The sequence below is a fragment of the Rhinolophus sinicus genome, linkage group LG01 (genome assembly GCF_036562045.2).
Source record: "Rhinolophus sinicus isolate RSC01 linkage group LG01, ASM3656204v1, whole genome shotgun sequence".
Classification (NCBI taxonomy): domain Eukaryota; kingdom Metazoa; phylum Chordata; class Mammalia; order Chiroptera; family Rhinolophidae; genus Rhinolophus; species Rhinolophus sinicus.
In genome coordinates this window covers 94968910-94991062 of record NC_133751.1, presented here as the reverse complement: position 1 = coordinate 94991062, position 22153 = coordinate 94968910, and the positions used below count along the sequence as shown (strand labels likewise).

Below are 22153 nucleotides of genomic sequence, written 5' to 3'. Positions count from 1 at the left end.
TTCATTGATACTGTTGTCCATTTCTCCTGATCTTTTAACCTAGGAAAACTACAATATTATAATAAGAATTATATGAGTAGAGCCAATAGAATCTAAAAGGACTGGAGAGAAGAAATATACTTATATCTTGATATGTTGATAATAAATGTCACACCATGATCTTATATGGATGGTTTATTGATGATTTGTAATGCATAGAGAAAACCAGGAAGTTGTTCACAGATCACTGCAAACCCTAAATGTTCATTTAACCATTGACCTTAGTATCATGGAAACCTGTGGTCATCTTCCTCCAATAACATCCTTGAAACTGAAAATTCCTTCTAGCTAGGAGATTTTCAATTACTTTATTGATCAAATTCATGAATGAGCTACTCGTTTGGGCAATAAAAAGAAAGAAACTAATTAGATGTCTTTGGGCTATATCTAATGATTTCAGGAATATGAAAATAAAAGGTTATAAGAAGTTAACTTAATGCTATGTAGATATTTAATTTGAAACAAAGTAACATTATTTATAAGTTCATAAATTATTTCCACTCTGGTACTACACACCCGTTTTTATCATTGAATTTAAAAATTATAGTGTTTTGTGAATTGATCTTCCCTTTTTGACCCATTAAGAAAATAAACCCTATGGAACTTTTATCTGAATATCTATTTCACAATAATTGCCAATCGTGCCACAATTAGTAAAACACTGTACTTTCACATTTTCTGAAGATTATTTTATTTACTTCTAAAATGAAAAATTTGATCAAGAAAATAATTGAACTGGTGGTTCTAATTTTTGTTTATAGTGAGTACATGAGTAATATTTTATTGGTTTTCTTAGGTTTTTATAAGGTTTTCTATGTACATATCTACACACATACATACATATGCACACACATTTAATACATATTTTGATGCAGTAGGTTTAGGTTTATTGGAAGTCCACTGTGTCTTGACAGGTAGAGGACCTGTATAATAATGTCTATTTTAAATTTAAATTGTGTGGCTTTCTCATAGTAGGCTCTAAAAGGGCTGCTTAATTTATTGTTTTTCCCCAAAACTGTGAACTCTTAGTAATAAAGATGATTCATACAGGTTGAGAAATAATCATATAAACTGGTGTTTATAGAAGTTGATAAGCAAAGGAAATTAGAGCTTTGATAAGCAAACTGACTTTTTCGATTATGAGCATTGTAATACAAGGTGACCTTCTTGAGAATATACTATTTCTCTTTATAATTGCGTAACAAAAAACAGATTTTCTTTTCTTATTTGAAGAAATGGCTGATTTTAGGGCTGGGGCAGGATTTATATAAGATAAGCCTAGAGCATCTTATAGTATTAAAAAGTAAGGAAGTACTCAAACAAAACAAAACGAAAGCAGAAATTCACACATTGTTGATGGTGGGGGGCTGGATGCCAAAGGAGCACAGGAACCACCTGAAAGAGTGCCCAGTGGCCAATGTAGCAATTTGAGCAAAAAAACAAATAAAGTAATACTGAATTATAACTCAAAGTATAAGATAAATATACATGAGTACAAGTTGATAGAAAAAAATGACTGAATAAAGTAATAAATGGAAAAGAGACAAATCTGTGCACAAGAATTCCAAATATTTTTTGTAAATACTCTGCCCTAAAAGAAGTGGAGATTAACGCCCCAGTCTTTAAGTGTGAGTCATTTTTCCCAAATGGAATAGTATGAAAAGGGGGGAAAGTTACTTCACAGTGGAGAAACCTGACAAACACCTCAGCCATGTGATCACAGTTCAAATCAACAGTGATAAGTTGGTTTTTAAAAAACTTTTCCTCCTTTACCAATTTCTTCCATGCTCCGCGCCCTGCCTCTGGAAACCACCAATCTGGTCTCTGTATTATGATCTTGGAATTTGTTTTTTTTTTTCACTTGTTTTTTGTTTTTAGATTCAGATATCAAATTTTTAAATACAAATTTACACTTTTTCAATTTAAAAAATTTAATTATATATATATATGTATACATACATATTCATATATATGAATATATCCACAGTTGGCTCTTGAAATGTGAGAGTTAGGGGCACTGATCCCCTTCACAGTTGAAAATCTATGTATAACTTTTGACTCCCCCAAATCTTAACGACTAGTAGCCTACTGCTCACCAGAAGCCTTACAGACAACATAGAAAGTTGACTGACACATGTTTTGTGTGTTATATGTATTATATACTGTATTCTTACAATAAAGTAAGCTAGGGAAAATAAAATATTATTAAGAAATCATAAGAAAGAGAAAATGCATTTACAGTATTTATTTTAAAAATCTACATGTAAGTGGACCCCACAGTTTTATCTCATATGTGTGTGTATATGCGTGCTTTTTACTTTATATGTGTATAAATATAATATAATACATGTAAAATAAAAAGCACACTTTGAATAATTAACCAAAATCTATGCTGAACTTTATAGAACTTTCTCTTAAGAAAGATTTCCTTGGACCTGGATATGTCAATTCCATTATGATGTGGTTTTCTCGTTAGTTCTAGATGAAAGCTTGCCTCCAGTTGACTCCATATCTCCATCACCCATTTAAATAATACTATATATTTTGATATATTTCCTAAATCATTATGAAATACTTTTAAAGGCACCAAAGCTGCAATTCAATAAAAAGCACACTAAACTAAAAGTTTGTGAGATTATGGAGTTTTTCCGATGAACACAGGGACTGGTTTATATGTAAACACTGCTGAAAACCCAATGTTTGTCATGTCACACATAAAGTCTACTTAGATTGCTTACCTTTGCTTAATTGTAAGGACTAATTAAATTATATCATCCAAATTATAGCTCTATAATCTAAAGATTCATCACAATTTTGGAAATAAATTATTTATAATCAAATATTTTAACATCAAACAAAATATTATAGTCTATATACATACAGCATTGACTGATGTTATGAAGGGTGAAATTATGTGTTAAACATATAATAAAAGAAAAAGTGAAAATTGATTCTACCCAAGTGCTATTCCACAGGCTTTCTTAAATATGCATATGAGAGATAAAACGACTGCTATAAACTATCCATATTTTCATTGTTATTTTAATCTGATTAAGCCCTTCAATAACATAAGCCTTTCTAAAATGTTGGAATTTATTCCATCATCTTAATTATAGGTAATTCAGAGTAAGTTATAAACAAAACTATGACCTCAGCATAGTATTTATAAATATATGTATAGGTGATAGATAAATGATGGATATACAGAATACATTATTAGGGATATGTATGACTTTAACCTTACTTTCAATATCAAGATATCAAAACTACTGAATTTCCTAGAAATTAAAATATTCTGAAAATATCTTTATGCTTTAGTTTTGACAGATAGACCTCCACCCATAATTCTACAAGGACCAGCCAACCAAACGCTAGCAGTAGATGGTACAGCGTTACTGAAATGTAAAGCTACTGGTGATCCTCTTCCTGTAATTAGCTGGTTAAAGGAGGGATTCACTTTTCTGGGTAGAGATCCAAGAGCAACTATACAAGAGCAAGGAACATTGCAGATTAAAAACTTACGGGTAAGTAATATTTGACTTGCTTTTGGATCTTCATGTTAACAATACTGCCCTAGAAAAAACTGTGTTGTGAACTCAAAATCTTATATGTCAGCATTGTTGCTATACATTTTATTATAGGCCATGTTAGTTTTTGTTGTACAAATGATGAATCCAAATTAGATGGAAGATCATCATCCTTATGTTCTTACATTTTCAACAGACCTAGAGAGCGTTTACTCCTTCATCTTAACCCATATGTATGCAATCATTGAAACTGAAAATCTTAAACACATACAGTTAATGATAGTAATAGAATGTGTAAAATAATTTGAAAGTGATAAATGCTTCTGATTTACTCGGATGAACAAAGAAATTTTGTAAGGAAATGTGAATAAATTGGCTCTACAAAACAGTTGTGTTGAAAAAATAAAGAGATGAGTCTGGATACATGGGAAGTAGGGTTAGCTAGTCTAGTTGGTGGAACATCTTATATTTTATGTGAAGTTGCTGTGGAATCTAGATGTAAACCTCTGGACAAGAGCAAGCCATTCTGGTCTTTTAACAGAGGATGATGTGATAGAGAATGATTATTTGCCAATTTAAACAAGTTAAACCTGCTTCAGGAACAACTCAAAATAAATGTGTCCTTAGTATTGTATTAGCTATCTACCACTATGTAACAATATTAGCAAAAACTTAGAGGCTTAAAGAGATGCACAGTTATTATCTCACACTGTCTGTGGGTTAGAAGCCTGGGCGTGACTTAGCTGGGTCTTCTGCTTCAGGGTCCCACCAGGCTACACCAGGTGTCAGGGTTGTGGTCTCATCTGTAGATTGACTGGGGATTGATTTGATTCCAAGTAACATTCAGTTCCTTGCGACTGATGACCTCAGTCTCTTGCTTGCTGTTGGCTGAAGGCTGCCTTCAGTTACTTGCCATTTGGATAGTTCCAAACGATCGCTTGCTTCCTCAAAGTCAACAAGAAAAAGAATCTCTTGGCAAGATAAGCATTGCATTTCTAAGAAACATAATCACAAATGTGACATCCTGTCATCCTTGTCTATTCTGTTGACCAGAAGTAAGTCAATAGTCCCCACACACACTCAAAGTGAGGGAATATCCAAGGTGTGAATATCAAGATAATGTATCATGGGGGCCACCTGCCCTCCACAAGTATATTCATCTAATTCAACCAGATATAGAGAACCTCCCCTCCATGTAGCAAGTGCAATAGCAGTTACAAGATTGGGCATGAGAGCCAGAACTGAGATGGTTGATGTAATAGTGCATGAAGAAAAATTGATTGAAAATGATTCAGTGGAAGATCAATTAGTAGAATCTGTTATCTAGGGAGAAATTGGGAACCGACATGAAGAAAAAACGAAATCAAAACCCTCCCCTGAAAAGAACCCCAAAAACCCATGTTGAATTTTCCCTTTCAGAAGCCAGGGTAAGAAGATAAAATGTTTTTATGACATGTATTTTCAAATGATCACCATGTGGAATGCTTTTCTCTTACAATGCAAATGTATTTGCCATCACACACCTTTCTCATATTTATCGGTGTATCATATAGACATATAGACAAAAAGGAAGAATGACTTTTTCCCATCATGTGCATGGACACACAAACACAAATCTTTAATTTATTCTTATAATTGATATATATACAGAGGATGCCAAAAACTGTATACATATTTTAAGGAAGAAAAAACTGCATTAAAATTGTAATAATATATACCAATAGAAAAAGATGAATAAAAGTCATTCATATACATTTTTTTGGCACCCTTGGTATATATTTTTTTATTTTAATATTGAGACAGAGGTATTAATTATTACTCTAAATAGGAAAAAATGATGTCAGTTTCAGTTAAAAGAAAAATAAATTAATACAGGTTTTTAGCCTATTTTTTTATTGATTGTTAACCTTTGAAGAAAATGGGAGTTATTAAAAAATTAATGCTAACTCTCCTTGAGTAAACTCTGTAACCTCTCTCTCTGGGCTAAAGGCAGACTTGGGCCATGGAGGTTAATGCATTTTCAGTGCACTGTTGAATTAGAGGGTGTGTTTGAATAGTCAAGATCCCCAGTAGTGTTTGAAAGAAGCAATTAAGGGTGGGTGCTTGATGATGTCACACAAACTTTGAGCCTTCTGACAGTCTTCTGAGTAGTCTCTCCAAGATGCAGGCTCCGGGGAGCTTGTCTGCGGCCAAACTACACAAAAACAGTAGGTGATGGAGGGTAGAGGGTGACAGCAAACGAATCTCTTTTGAAAGCATTTGGTTAAGGATAAAAAGAGAAAGATGGAAAATATGTGACGCACTTGTGATCAGAAAAGACATTTCAAGTTGAAGGAATAAAAATGCTTGTGATGATGATGGTGACACAGCAGTGACATTTAGCAGTGATATTTAAGCTTTTGATAGCACTTTTTTGCTAAACTCCAAAACGAAACGTTCTTTTTCTGCAAGATGATTGTCTTTAAAGGGAGATAAAATGTGCTTCACAGTACTTCACTCGTATCAAAAGACTTTCTGTAGGAACTGTTCCTTTGTCTCACTATTTCTTTTTCAGTACTTAATGCAACGAGGAAAGTTGTGTGTTGAACATTGTGTTCTGTAGTCCAGCTAATTGGTAGCTGAGTCTGTATCTTTTGAGAAGTAGAACATTCCGATATTCATTAAAACACACCTACCACAGCTAATGTCAGACTTGTATCTCTACACAATGACCAAAAATGCAGTTAAGGAGCATCACTACGTACTCTTCTTGTAACATTTGCACAGAAGAAAAAGTGCCACATTTTAGTTTAACAGCTACAATAAAATGCAAATTCTTTACTCTTTCACAGACCACATTCAAATGAACATCCGATTAAAATCCAGCCTCGGCTCATTATGTTTAGTTTGTGAGTGATGCTTCTTAATGCAAAGATTGCTAATGACTGTAATGCATGCACAGCCTCCTTGGAAAGAATGGCTCTTTCTACATTGGCTAGCCCCCATCATCCCTCTATATAGCGGAAGACAATTGTATGGAGATAATATGGCAAAGAATGACATTCCTGGGCAATTTGAAACTTAAGGTGAAATACATAATGACATTTAAAAGCAATTAAAATGGTGAAACGGCGGTAACATACACACATTAATGATTTACCTGTGAATCTATTGTAGGAGGTGGAGTCATCCATACACTTACATTTTTAACTCAGCAGATATTATATTCCGTAAACTCCCATATTTCATCAACAATGAGACTCATGTTCATCACAGAATTTGAATTCTACATCTTCTGACTTGCCTTATTCTGTTCAGTCATCAATTTCTCTTCCCAATCTCACTTTTCCTTCAGCCCTAAACTGATGTGAATGAATGTTTGCAATGTCAGCCCACGAGGCTCACCCCCCAGGGAAGGTTTGGAATCACATCTTTTATTGATCTTGGGGCATTTGTCAATTATGATCACATAATCTTCTGGGTTATTTTTTAACTTTTGTAAAAGTGAACTCTTGATTACATTATCCCTTATTCTTAAAAGTCTTTTGCTGCTCTTCAAAGAATAACAAAAACATTTTAAGTGATCAGCAAAATACCAGTTTTTAGGTGTCCTTATAAAGAGTTCTGTATTAAATTATTTCTATGGTCCCTTTGGGCTCTAACTTGCAATGAATGGTTTCATAGACACGGTTTGTTTATTTTGCAATGATACAACTTTATTTAATTCACTGTTACACTGTTACAATTTAAATATAACTGAGTACTGATCTCTTTAAACGAAAAGTTTTCATTTAATTATTTTTTTTTAATTTTTCTCTCATTTCTCCATGTCTTTTTTTTAAAAAGGAAGGGTCTGCCCCCTTCTCAGTGCTTATTTATTCCTGGGTATATTTTGTTCATGGAAATATAGTTTATTGGAGACAGAGAGGACAGCTTTGTATTACCAATCGCTGAATATTTATAAGGTTCTGCAAAATTCTGTCCTGAGTTGTCCATATCCAACTCTGATACAGTGAAGTCCCAACAAAAACTGGAGTTAAAAGGTAATAATAGTATTACTGTGGAGGCAAGTGTATTACTGTGGAGACAGACAAATAAAGTTGACCAGGTAAATAACATTTAGTTGTAGAAATATAATTTAAAAATTTTGGGTCACTATTATGAATAAAATTATATGAATTCATTTCAATATTTTATGTGTTCATATAATTGACTAATGTACAACTGGACAACCAAATGATACATCGCATTTTAGAAAATTAAATATTACCTTTTGAAACTTGAGTAATTATTCCACAAATTAATTAAGACACTTTAATTCTCTCTGTTTCTTGCACACTAGATTTCTGATACTGGCACTTACACTTGTGTGGCTACAAGTTCAAGTGGGGAGACTTCCTGGAGTGCTGTGCTGGATGTGACAGGTGATTTCTTTGTGAATTATCTTAAGAGAAACAATCGTGAACCCATTTTAGTCATTAGCTCATTATCGAATAAGAAGTTAAGAAGAGATCAAGGTTCTAAATTCATTAAATATAAATACTAATCTTATGCCACTTTTTAATTCCTGCCCCACTTTGTACATAGAATGGCATGTATGCAATTTGATACATTTGTCTTTGACAATCTTGTAATTTTATTTTCTCTGTCTACAGAGAAAGCAATTCTGATCATGTGTGAAAGCAAACATTTATTAACATGTAGGAAAAGCAAATATTCACTTATATACTTTGATTCACAAAGACGAATTGCTCACTGTCTCAGTCAAGTTCTTTAATAGAATATTTTCTTTCTTTTAAGCATTGTTGTTAGCGTATGAAATCAGAAATAAAGCTTTTTCTGCTTGTCCTCTATAGAATCTGGAGCACCAATCAGTAAAAACTATGATTTAAGTGACCTGCCAGGGCCACCATCCAAACCACAGGTCACTGATGTTACTAAGAACAGTGTCACCTTGTCCTGGCAACCAGGTACCCCTGGAACCCTCCCAGCAAGTGCATATATCATTGAGGCATTCAGGTATGGGACTGTTCCTTTTCTCTCCTTTGTTTTTTTTGCTTTGGTTCTTATATCCTATATCTCACATGAGCTACCCAACTGTTTTATTTTAAGGACATGTCAATCAGTGCATTTTAAGAATTTACCTTTAAATCTGACTTTATTTAAGAATACACTTCAGTGGGTTTTTTTTTGTGTTTTTTTTTTGTTTTTAATTTATGACTTAATTATAAGATTAAATATGCATTACCCATGTCTAAGTCTACAGGGATCTAGTTCATGACATAATCACTTGTCTCCTTTCTTGTCCCTGACCATTAAGGATTTAAGATGAGAATTGTGTCATTAGAACTAGGCAGAAAATAATTTTTATTAGGCACAGGGACTTTTTTTTAGTTATGCAAAGTTTACTGAGGCACTCAGCCCTGGAACTTTCCTTCCTAATAATTAGAGCAGAACTTAAAATAATCCCAATGTTTTTATGGTATATATTTGAATACATCTATTGAGTATGCCTAAGAGAAAATTAAAAACTACAATTAAGAAATTGATTCAATGCACCTCTGGTTGCTAAAATCATAAGCTATGTCCAATTGTTATTTGAAATAATTGTTACCAATTTAAGGATATAGACTGTAAATGAGCAGAGGTCATTATAAAATTGTCTTAGGAGAATTTGACAAAATACTTATACAAATGGGAAAATGTTGCTTCATATTCAGTTTCAGTATGCTGCTACTTGCTATTATAAAGACAATGTTAGCTACCGTCCTTTTCAAGCATTAGGACAAATGCTTAAAAAAAACACAAAAAACAATGCTTTCATTTTAGGCGCCCCTAACCCATTTAAGGTAATGATTGATACATAGTTTTCAAATTTCAAAATACAATTTTCCTATAATCGCCATGCTTTGTTGTGTAAGGACTTCTGAAAAAGAAACAGAAGGACCTGAAAATTGCTTTTTTCTCTTCATTCCGAACAAAAGCAGCATTTAACCCTAGACAAACTGCTCTGAACGGACGCCCCGTCTATAGGTGGTTGGAAGGGGTCCACACGTGCAGATTCAGAGATATTTCACCATTCCAAGAAGAGAAGTCACAATACTGTGTAATGTAAAATTGTATTAAAAATGTGACTGAGGGAAAATATTCATTACATGCTTCCTTTCTTCTTTTACAGATATGTAGTTTTAGAAGGCTCTATTATAATATTGCATGTGGAATTGATGCAAAAGAACACACACCTTGTAACAGGAAAATGTATTGGCATAATTTACTCTGTAGTCCATTTATTCTTTCTACAGGTTAATTCTTTTCAAGGTATATATATATACGTTTACGAGGACCATATTTATTGTATAAACTTGATGTTGTGATCTTGGCCTCTGTTCCTTTTACAGGTATTCATTTAGTGGGCTGCTGTGCATTAGCAAAAGGCTGTCACATCTCCTGGGCTGAGTTTAATTTTGTTGTGCATGGCACTTTCGTTAGGTGGGCTCGGCTTTGTTGTTGAATAAACCGAAATCATCCAATGTTTCATTTATTGGGCTGAACACTTCAAGCGTTTTGTGTGTGTGTGTGTGTGTGTGTGTGTGTGTGTGTGTGTGTGTCTGTGTGTGTGTGTGTTTAATTTTCAGCCATTAACTTTTGTCATTGATACCCAACTCCATTTCTGGTATCTTTATGACTTTTCTTTAAATGAAATTTCTGTTCATGTTTCAGCCAATCAGTGAGCAATAGCTGGCAGACAGTGGCAAATCATGTAAAGACCACCCTCTACACAGTGAAAGGACTGCGGCCTAATACCATCTATTTATTCATGGTCAGAGCGATTAACCCCCAAGGTCTCAGTGACCCAAGCCCTATGTCAGATCCTGTGCGCACACAAGGTAATTTCAACAGCTGTAAACATGACTGGTTCTAGAAAGAGGCATAAAGCAGATCTTTAAGAAAAAAGGGATTGTACGAGGAAAGATACATGTGTCCATATTGCTTGTTGTAACGATTCAGTAGACCTGAGCCAGTTGAGGAGAAGGAAACATGCTGTTCACCTTGGTGAGTGGGTCCTCTTTTTGGAGGTGTCAGGGTCTATTTGGTAAAAAGTAAACAAAATAATTAGTTATATTTATATAGTAAGAGTGCACAATTAAGTGAGGGCTTTACTATGTTTCAAAAGGAGGGAAAATGTTTCTCCTTTAATATTAGTTATACAGTATCAAAAAAGTGATCTGTAATGGACAAGATGCCCAGATAGGGATATCAAAATTACTCCTTATTGTTCAGAAACTCTATTTTTATAGTGCAGTGAGTCTCAAGGTGTGGTTCCCACAGAAGCAGCATCTCATCACGTGGGACAATGTTAGCAATTCAGGTTCTCAGGCCCCGTCTCAGATGCCCCAGGAGTGGGACCCAACAGGTAATGCCAATACACAAGTTTGACAAGCATCGCTGCAGTGCATTTTACTAAACCAGTTGTTTAAAGGAGCAGTTTGTTTCAGAAAGGAGTAAATCAAATTTTCTTCCTGTGATATGCAATTCTTCTGACTAATTTTTAAAAACCCATACAGAACACTGTAATATAAGATGAAAACAAAAGATTTCTCATCTCGTCTTTAGTAGCCTGTCTCTTCAAATGGAAAAGTCACTGGAGTCTAAGGGTTAATATAGGATGTGGCATTATGCATTAATAAAAGAGAAATGGTAGCTTTATTTTTTGTTACAACAAATTTTCCACAGGATTCTTGAGAAAGGGTTAATTATGTCTTGTTCGTTAAAGACTTTGAATAAGATACAATTCAAAATAGCATTTTTATGCCATGAAAAGCACTGTAGAGCCATAAAATATTATTATAATTACGATGTAGTTCAGTGATAGTAACTCGCACGCTATTATAACAGAGAAGGGTGCCTTACAGGAATCAAGTGGCATAAAGTTACCACGTGATTTTGAAACGTTGCTGACATGATGACAGTCAAGGGAGGAGAGCATGCCACTGTGCTATTGTTCTCTGAGCAGTAATGTGATTAATTTTCCATGATGATAAAGGGCCTGTAGGTAAAGAACCTGTCTCAAGAGAAAGAAAAAGTACAACAAGGAATTTGAAGACCTGAAACTGGTTCTGTTTTACCTTGCCTGGATCTAATTGCTTTTAGTGTGTCTGAATTTAATGAGTAAATTAAATTATTGAAATTGGAAAAGAAGAGGTGTATGGTTTTAAGTCAGGAAATACTAGTATCTAGATCCTTTTTACCTGTGTGGATAGAAATAGTTTTTTGTGTGTAACCTCAGCAGAAGGTGGGAAAGAACAGAATGGAGAAAAGTTTTGGTGTGATTAAATCCGGCAGAATTTGATCATTCAATAACTGTGCCAGTCACTAAATCTTGACTCATAAAATAACTTCTCAGTGAAAAGGTCAAGAAAGATTAATGAAAAGTTGTTTGTGATCTGGGTTGTTCCAGTTGAGAGACTATATAGCACCAAAGACTGATGTTCTCTTAACAGATATTAATAGGAAAACTCATGTTTTGTGTCTGAATGTCAGGATCAGTTTTTGACACCACATGTTCAGCAGCTTTGCATTCTGCAAACCTCTTCAAAGAACACTTTACTGTACGAGCTCTTCTTTTTCAAAGCTTTTAAATACCACAGAATTTAGAATTCTTTTATTTCAGTAAGGCAGCAAATATTGCACCATCAACATCAGAGTAGACGATAGCTATATCGGCAAAGGTTACATTATTCACGTAATATTAATAATGTATTTTTTTTCTAAATCAAACTTGCTCTGCTATTTATCTTAAGGATAAAAATAAAAAGTGGAACTGGAAACAAATCAACAAAGTGTAGTTCCCAATTATTTATGTCCCAATTTAAGTTAGCACACCCTATTTAAGTTATGGCTGAGATATGCACTTAAAGTATTTTTGCATGAGTATTGCATTGTGGCCTGAGAAAACAGATTAAGAAAATAAATCATTTTAAATTGGACTTTCTTCCTTAAACAAGTAGTTAGAGAAAAAAAAAAAAATTCAGCTAAACATTACAGTGTACCAGTTAAAGAAATTGATTTGACTGTGAAATTCAGTGTTTGATATCAATTTGCCAAACCTGGATGTCTATAATTTATAATTTTTTAATGAACACGTAGAATATAAACCATTGTCTAGGACAATAGAATAGTATCTAAGTGAATGGTGAATAAGGGTGCAGAACAATGTCTGGCTGAAAGTGTATCATTCTAAACATCACAAATCTTCCTCTCTTCCCTCTTTCCCCCATCACTTCCAAAAAGTAGCAGCATTACCTTTCGTCAGATACTGGCTGACTGCTCAAAATTCCGTACATTAGAACATTTTATCAGTATTCAAAATGTTTCAGTCATAAGTGTTTTTGTGAATTTTGGGAGCTTCTTCCCCTCTTTCCCTTGTTTTATTTAGTGACATAATTCACTTTCCCAGTCCTACTGATTACTTTCTTTCCATGCTGTCAGACTGAAATAGGGCCAGGAGTAAGAACACATAATTTAGTAATTGGGGCAAAGGATTAAACAAATTTCTAAACAGCAGTTTTCAGATATGGCCCTATTAACTACTTGAGAAAGTATAAAACTGATATTTCCAGAAAAGTCTTACAGCACATATTTTATATTTTAACAAGAAAATAATGGACCTTCCACAACAGAAGGGTTGAATACATTCTTTTATTAACACTATTTTAGTAAAGATAAATATAATCTTTCAAATTATATCCTAGCATGGAGGTATATACATCAATATGCTTTAATGTTTGTGTGTGTCACAAAGGGTTTTTATTTTTCTCCTATAATTACCTCTAAGGGCGTAATATTGGCTTGGATAACATACATTGGCATTTGACTATGAATTTGTTTTCATTGGGAATGGTTCTGTACCTGTAGATATCAGCCCACCAGCACAAGGAGTGGACCACAGACAAGTGCAGAAGGAACTTGGAGACGTCATTGTCCGTCTTCACACACCTGTTGTGTTGACGCCCACGACTGTTCAAGTCACATGGACGGTAAGTTTTCAAAGGCTATAGTGATAGTAGTCTCTTTTATTCCTTTTGAAAAACAAGCCAAGAAAAGCAAATAAACAAACCCAAAAAAGAGCAATAAAAACATCACTTAACATCAAGGTGTATGAGTAATCAACTGCAAAACAGAAAAGTATTCAGTAGATAAAAAATAACTACAGTAAAAAATAGATTGATTACAATATAAGCATGACATGTTCTGTCTTCTGAGTTTCTCACAGCTTTGTTAAGATGTAATTGATATGCCAGAGTTAAAATGTACAATTCAGTGTTTCATACTGTAGTTACAGAGTTGTGCAGTCATCACCAAAATCTGACTGTAGAACATTTCATCATCCCAAAATGAAATCCTGTGCCCATCAGCACTCACTCCTCCATTCCCCTTACTTATTCCCCTTACTTAGCCCTTTTCAACCACTAATCTACTCTCTGTCTCTGTAGATTTGCCTATTCCTTTCATACAAATGAAATCATGCAATATGTGGTCTTTTGTGTCTGGCTGCTCTTACTCAGCATAATGTTCATGAGGTTCATTCTTGTTGTAGCATATATCAGCATTTTGCTCCTTTTTATTATCAAATAGCATCCCATTGTACAGATAGCTCACATACCATTTTTTATCTATTCATCCACTGATGCACCTTTGAATTGTTTCCATTTTGGGCTATTATGAATGGTGACGACATAAACACTTGTGTCCAAGTCCATATATGTTTACATTTCTCTTGGAATATACCTAGGAATTGTTGAATAATATGATAATGCTCTGTTTAACATTGAGATGAATGCCAAAATATTTTCCAAAGTGGTTATGGCATTTTATGTTCCCACCAGCAATATTTGAAAGTTCTAATTTTGTCCATATCATTGCCAGTTTCTCTCATATTCTCACCAGCACTTGTTTTCTTTTTTATTATAACCATTCTAGTGGGTATTAGTGGTATACCACTGTGGTTTTGATTTGCATTGCTTTTAATGACTAATCCTGTTTTGCATCATTTTAAGTGCTTTTCAGCATTTATATAACTTCCTTAGAGAAATGTCTTCAAATTCTTTGCCCATTTTTAAATTGGGTTGTCTTATTATTATAGTCTTATTAGAGTTCTTTATAATTAGATATAAATTATTTATCAGATATATGATTTTTAAATATTTTCTGTTAATCTGTGGTTTGTTTTTTACTTTTTAATGATGTCATGTGAAGCACAAAATATTTTAATTTTGATGAAGATTTCTTCTGAATTTAAACCAACCATCTTTATGTTCTTTTATCTCAATCTCATCCAGCAGCACCAGACATGTATATAATTTTAATAATTTGACATATAATAAAAAATTAATAGGTTTTAATAAATAAATCAATATTTTAGTATATGCTAAAATGTTCAACTGCATACATTATTAAATGTCAACCTGCCCCTTATTATTTCAAAATGCAAAATGTTTTAATCACATGGTAACAACTTCAGTGGAAACAACAAATAGCATAAAAATAGCCACCTTAGTCATATTAGAGAGCACATGTATCTGTGCCTGTGTGTGTCTGTGTTTTGAGAAGAGCGAGATAATCTTTGCTGAGCTTAATACAATTAGTGCCAGCTTCTCCTTTATGCTCCAGATTTCTCTGTTATAATCTCTAAAAATCCATAAGGAAATATATAAGTGTGAAAGAAGAGCACATATTTTTTAAGCCCTCTCTGTATGTGATAGATCTTGTATATTGTATAAGTAATAGACATTTTAATTATGGATACCTAGAAAGAAATGTACTTTATAATCTTAATTAGAAACTATGTAGAATTATCTTTCTGTTATTGTCATTTGTTGTTTTTGTTGTAGAAGAATGACTATAACGGGGAAAAAAACAAAACAAAAAAAAAACTAGATTACCCTCCCTTCCCCTGCTTGAGAGTCAAAGTTTCTTTATTTAGAGAAATAACTGTTTCACCCATTTCCATCAACTTCCTCAAAAAAGCAAGCTGAAAAAGGAAAACTGGTTATTTTTCATCAGTTCTTAATTATACTTGAAGTATACAACACAATGAAGAGAATTATTCCAGTGTCCTCTCAATAATAAATCTTTAAACAAATCCAGCTCAACAAGCACTTTTTGAGAACCAGTTTTGTTCTAGATGTTGGGAAGCCCTATATAAAGAGACACAAATCTACTTCAGAGAAACATGGAAATTCTTAATGACCGTACACAGGGATAAAAGCTCTAACATATATATAAACACCTTGTATACAGATATTTCTATCAGAGGGGAGGTGAGTAACTCGATCATCAGACACCAGAAAAGGTATCACCACTCATCTACCACTCTATAAGTAAATATGGAGGCATTATTATATTAGAACAGGAGAATCTTAGTGACATCAGGGCTGCTTAGTCCAGTTTTATAATTTTATAAAAGAAGACTAACGCATATAAGTTGAACAATGTCCCCAATATCCCATGTCTTTTTATAGCATTAGAATTTTCTTACTTCAAATCTAGTTTTAGTGTTTTCACTGTAAAGATGAACTGTAAACTGCAGACAAATATTTAATCAAAAGGAAGGCCTTTGAATGGTGGAATTTCAACATAAGATCCTGGATAGGGCATTTTCTTACTTCTTAAGCCAGACCATGTGATCAACCACATTTTTGTCTCCTGAGTACAATGTTGAGTAATACTTTAACAAAAACAAGACTAAGTTTATGATATTTTAAGAGTAATTATGATTGGAATTACATTGTTTTTAATTCCATTTTTGGTATAATTTCACACAGGCATAATGTTTCCTGCATATAATGGTTTCTCTTCTTCTGTTCCCATGAAGAAAACATAATGATCTCATCATTTTTCCAATGGCACAGTAGGAGTATTATCTATCTGCCATGCCTCTTCCATCTTTCTGTAGCTTTGACTACATACAAAACTAACAAAGCCAAGGAAATAGTTCTATTTTTAATAGCAGTTTTTTTTCTCCTCAATTTTCAGCTGAAAAAGTCTAATCTGCTCTGTTGAGAGTTCTGAAAGGGACTTTGTTTTTTTTTTTTTTTTAAGATTTTATTGGGGAAGGGGAACAGGACTTTATTGGGGAATAGTGTGTACTTCTAGGAATTTTTTTTTCCAAGTTGTTGTCCTTTCAATCTTAGTTGTGGGGGGTGCCATTCAGCTTCAAGTTGTTGTCCTTTCAGTCTTAGTTGTGGAGGGTGTAGCTCAGCTCCAGGTCCAGTTGCCGTTGCTAGTTGCAGGGGGCAGAACCCACCATCCCTTGTGGGAGTCGAACTGGCAACCTTGTGGTTGAGAGGACACTCTCCAACCAACTGAGCCATCCGGGAGCTCAGCTGCAGCTCAGCTCAAGGTGCCGTGTTCAGTCTTAGTTGCATGGGGCGGAGTCCACCATCCCTTGCGGGACTAGAGGAATTGAACTGGCAACCTTGTGGTTGAGAGCCCACTGGCCCATGTGGGAATTGAACCAGCAGCCTTCGGAGTTAGGAGCATAGATCTCTAACCACCTGAGCCACCGGGCCGGCCCTGAAGGGGCTTTTTTAAGCTGTTTCTAACTGTGGGAATTATTTGGATAAGAATCAAAGTCATTATGTTTATGAAGTTAATCACTTTAAACATCATTGAGTTAAAAAGAATAAATCAAATAATGTCCAAATTGCAGGTCAGTAGTCTGGTGGTTCTTTCAGAAGGACCTTGTCATATTCATTCTATATCTCAAGAAGCTCTTAATTTCAAGTTTGTGGATCTCTCTCCCTCATCAGTTTGACTTCTGTGAGTCTCGAGTCCATGTTTTAATTTCTGTTTTTTCAAAGCAGAGCATCAATTCTGAAATACCCCTTTAATAGCTATCTGCTGAATGATCAAATCAGTTGTTTTCATACATTGTTATTTTTTAAAAGAAAGTGTTTAATTATATCGCAGGATATTGTTTCCCATGAATTTGGAGGTACACGTGAGATAAGTATATATTTGAGAGGTAAATGTAGTGAAATTAAGTCAGACTGGGGGGTGATGTTGGTTGTCAAAGAAATTGTGACCAAATTTTTTTTTTGGTGTCATATTTTCAATTTGCTAAATGCGTATATTCTTTAAATTATCCCATTGTTTGAGTTACAGGTATGTTGTAGTTCGAAAGGAGAAATAGTATTTTCCCCAACCCCTGTGATTAGATTTGGGGCCAAGTTAGGTGGTTTACCAATGGTTGGCAGGAATCAGTTACCAAACATATATGACATTTGTGCTGAAAACCCCATAAGGCTAATCTTGAAGCAACACTAGTTAGCAAATGCTACATTCTAAATATGATTGCTCTTATAATGACGGTGGGCAGAACTGATAAGAAAATGGCTGCTTCACATAGAAAATAGCAATGAATCTCTTACTTAAAAATGTTCATTCTACTTGTTTTGTGTGTGTGTGTGTGTGTGTGTGTGTGTGTGTGTGTGTGTTCTACTTTGATTCAAGGACAGAAAGAATCACAGACTCTTTGCCCCTTAAATATTACAACTCCTGGAGTTGAAACCGTGCCCTGGTGAACTAGAATTTAAGAACTCAGCTAAATTCAGATCAGTCACTTAGCAGACTAAGCCCACTAAAGAAGATACACTTTGAATTTTCAGTTTAAGTGGATTTTTTTTTAATTGAAAAGGTAGATATTAAGCATCTTATTTAAACATTTTAATGAAAGTGATGATGTGAACGCCACATATGCACCCTTGTTTTTTCAGTGTGTTCTTTACTTAACAATGATGCTTTATCATTGTGTATCTCTAAAACTTGAAAAATGCTTTAACATATATTAGTTACGTAATTGTTTCTGTGCCCTTGTAATATTAAGTAACCCGAGGCTCAGAAAGTTAAGGAGGCTGAACTGTAACTCAACTGAGACTGAACCTCTCATCATTTCACTTTTTCCTTAAGACAACACTTTTTAAATCATGTTTCAGAAAATACAATTTTTAAAAATTCTATAATCCCGTGGAATTGCAGCCAAACCTTATATAATCACAACTAGTAACAAGCATATGGTTTAACTTGAAAATGACCAGCTGTCAAAATGTGCTCCAGAATTCAATGGTGTAGAACGCATACCCAATAAAAATCCCACCAATTTTTTTTAGAGGTAACTTTCAGCATTTTCATTTTTGCTTCCACCTGTAACAACAAATTTCCTTCTGCAAAGAATGTATTGCAACTGCACAAAATCAAGTTAAACTTGTATAGTTATTAAGTAGGTCATTAGAATACACGGGTTGAAGGCAGTATACACTGAAGTGAGCGAGGCAATATCGTGTAGTAAACATTAGCTTCATAAAGTTCCTAAAACACTTAATTAATGAAAACCAAACATGGATAAAACCAATTTGCCCTGATTTACAGACTCCCTTCATCTGGAAACAGCTGCTTAATGTTCTTCTTAAAAACACAGCTTGCTTCTTTCAGTATTAACAAGCTATTATTGTGAGTTATGTCTTTCTTTCAGTATATAAATTCACTTAACGTGAATGCGGAGAAGTTTATAAAATACAAGCTTAATGTTGTTTTAACATATGCTGCAGTGATTTTTTTGAACACTGACAGTTTTGATGAAAGGTATCTCTCTTTGGGTCTCATAAATTTAACTTTTTGCTTTTGAGTCACCTTATTTTATAATGTCAGAACAACTTCTGGTTTTCAAAAAATGTGCCCATTTGTGCAGACACAAACTGGTAGCTTGGATGAGGATTCAAAGATCACAAGCTTTGGCATCAGAGCTGGACTTACTTTTTCATGACATAACCTCACACAAGCATAGCACTAATTCCAGAAAATCTCTGAAGGTTAGAAAGCTCTCAGGTGGGTAAAGAAATTCTTACTTGTTGAGACTTACCTGCAAAACTGGACTTAGCTGTACATAGAAACACACATGCTCATGGATTTGTCTACTTCAGAATCTAATTTCATCTATTTGTCTAGCTTGGACACCAAATACAGAAAAACGAGCCTGTGTTCCAGGGTATTTTGATTGAGATTCTGTGTTTTTACATGTTTTGCCTTCACTTAAAAATATTTAAAAATGTTACAACTAAAGAAGAAAAATGCTGCCACTAAGGAAGTTAGAACTTAATACATGAAAAAATCCTTTGTTTATGTTGTATTAAAACTTGGATAAATTTTTTAAAAGCTGAAATAACCATTTCTATCGTTACCTTTTATATTTTATCTCAACTTTCCTAAAATAATGTTTTTCCATTCCTTCTTCATTAAATTTCATACTTTATTTGACAGTGAAATATGTGAAGTAGATCCTACTGTCCTTTGCAGATCTCAGAACTAGTTCTTCAGGGAAACTTTATCTTTCCTTCCTGATTTGAAACTTCATCTCCACTGTAGGCTTTCTTAGTCCCTTGTACATCTCATTTGTAACATGTTTATGTTTATTTTTTATGACTGTAACTTGACATTGTTTGGGTGATTATGAGGTAATGCCCGTCTTTCACTTGGAATCTAAGCATCATGAGGGCAAGGGCTGACTTACTTTCACTCTCCATTTTTTATCCCCAGAGTTTAGCAAAATTTCTGGCATTTTTAGTAGGAACTCAAAATATACTTTGTGTAAGTGAAGGTGTTAATGAATGGAAATGGGATGAGAATGGATATCCCTAACTAGTAGTACCATATATATATAAAACCACAAAAATAGGAATTGTTAAATACAGGAAAAGATTAAACAGGTGAGGAATGAAGCTGGAAAAATTGGCAGGTCTATGTCTTCTCAGGTTTTTGCGCTAATCCAGTGAATTGAAACTAAGTAAGTATCTTACATACCAGGAGGTATTTCAACAGGAGAAAGAATTGTCCCACTCTTCAGTTTTGAAATACCAGGAGCAATGTGAACTCAGAATTGGAAGAGGATGTAAGCAGCAGGGAGGTGAATTTGAAAGCAATGGCATCACTCAGAGGATGGCCGATGAGGACCGAAATAGGGACAAGAGAAATGAGGGTGGATCCATTGTGGTGCCTCAAATACTTCCATTTAGTTTCAAAAGTGTTTTGCTGTGTTTTTCAGGTGGATCGCCAGCCCCAGTTTATTCAAGGCTACCGAGTAATGTATCGTCAGACCTCAGGCCTGCAGGCTACATCAACATGGCAGAATTTAGATGCCAAAGTACCCACTGAACGAAATGCTGTCTTAATCAATCTGAAAAAGGGGGTGACTTATGAAATTAAAGTCCGACCATATTTTAATGAGTTCCAAGGAATGGATAGTGAACCTAAAACAGTTCGTACTACTGAAGAAGGTCAGTATTCCGACTTCTAACATAAACCAAACTTATGTGATAATGAAACCAATTTCTGTGGAAGTTTTAGTTTGTCTTTAGAAGAGTAACAAGAGGTGAGTCCTGGAAATGTCATTTTGTTGTTGTTGCTCTGAGAATGCCATAGAATCTGACAACTCAAAAAGAAAAAGAAAAACGACATTCAGGTAATTTTAATTTTTCCTAAGTAAACATTTGCCCCAAATCTCATCTGTCAGTACATTGGAATTTGACTATAATAATTTCCCATGTGTTTTTTTTATGTGGATTAGGCTCACTTGGCTTCTTTAGAAGACAGGCTACTGGAGACTCAAGAGTACAGGCTGTTCATTGTCACTCTTTTTTTCTTTCTTTTTTTTTGGTGTAGTAAAGCATGACATTTTCTTTCATAAGCCTCCTTCCCTGTGACCTCTGCCAGTCTGACTCATAATTTCTAATTCAGAAGGCTAATTGCATGTTTGCAATAGCTTTCTTCTTAGTGTCATTTCCTCCCTCTCTCCCCTTTGGAACTTTTCTTGTCTACAGATATTTTAAAGTCAGCCTGTGATGGACATGAAATGAATGTGGGTCTCAAGCAGTCCTTTTCCTAGTATCTCCTCTTAGCTAGAGGCTTACCATAAATTGTGTCATCAAAGTAAAAACAACAACAACAACAAAAAAAACTGTCAGATGCCAAGTGTAATAAATTTTCCCCTTTTCTGCTTTTCTATTCATTTTATATACACAGCTCCTATAAAAAGCCTTTTTAAACATATTTTATATAAATTAATATAAAACAGCCCTAAGAAAATATACATAGGTTGCTCATGCTGACACGTAGATAGATGTTCATATTTGACCAAGAACTATTAAATTCTGTGTATTTTATAATAAGCAACACAGTGACAATGTTATCTTGATGTTGGTTTACAGTGTGATTCACTGACATGGGCAGAAGTGCATAGTTTTAAAGCCATCATTAATCTACTTTAAGGCTATGTAAAGAAAAAACTTCTAAAAATTAATGATGGTTAATTTTACTGTATGTTGAAAATCTGTAGTACTAATCAGTGGGGTGGGTAAATTGAATACGTTTGAAGCATACTTCCAAAAAGCAACTTCACTACAGTTAAGTTTTCCTCTGGATGAGACGTTTGTCATTATTCGGTATAGTTCATCTCTGATTTCTGTGGCCTTCAGAAGGTAACAAATGGAACTCAGCTGGCCTGCATGTGGGAACGATGAGTGGTGATTTGGGTTCTTTCACATCCATACAAAGAA

At 34.3% G+C, this 22153-nt stretch overlaps 1 protein-coding gene across 18 annotated transcripts in view; it reads left to right on the top strand.

Annotated features, from left to right (window-relative positions):
- Positions 1-22153, top strand: part of ROBO2 (roundabout guidance receptor 2) — a 1656458-nt gene that overhangs the window by 1561919 nt on the left and 72386 nt on the right. For all 18 annotated transcript variants that reach the window (XM_074333484.1, XM_074333465.1, XM_074333474.1 and 15 more), the window contains 6 exons: positions 3358-3563; positions 7888-7969; positions 8402-8564; positions 10266-10432; positions 13461-13582; positions 20644-20875. In XM_074333484.1, the coding sequence (XP_074189585.1) occupies positions 3358-3563; positions 7888-7969; positions 8402-8564; positions 10266-10432; positions 13461-13582; positions 20644-20875 (972 nt within the window). The remainder of the gene's footprint in view (positions 1-3357; positions 3564-7887; positions 7970-8401; positions 8565-10265; positions 10433-13460; positions 13583-20643; positions 20876-22153) is intronic.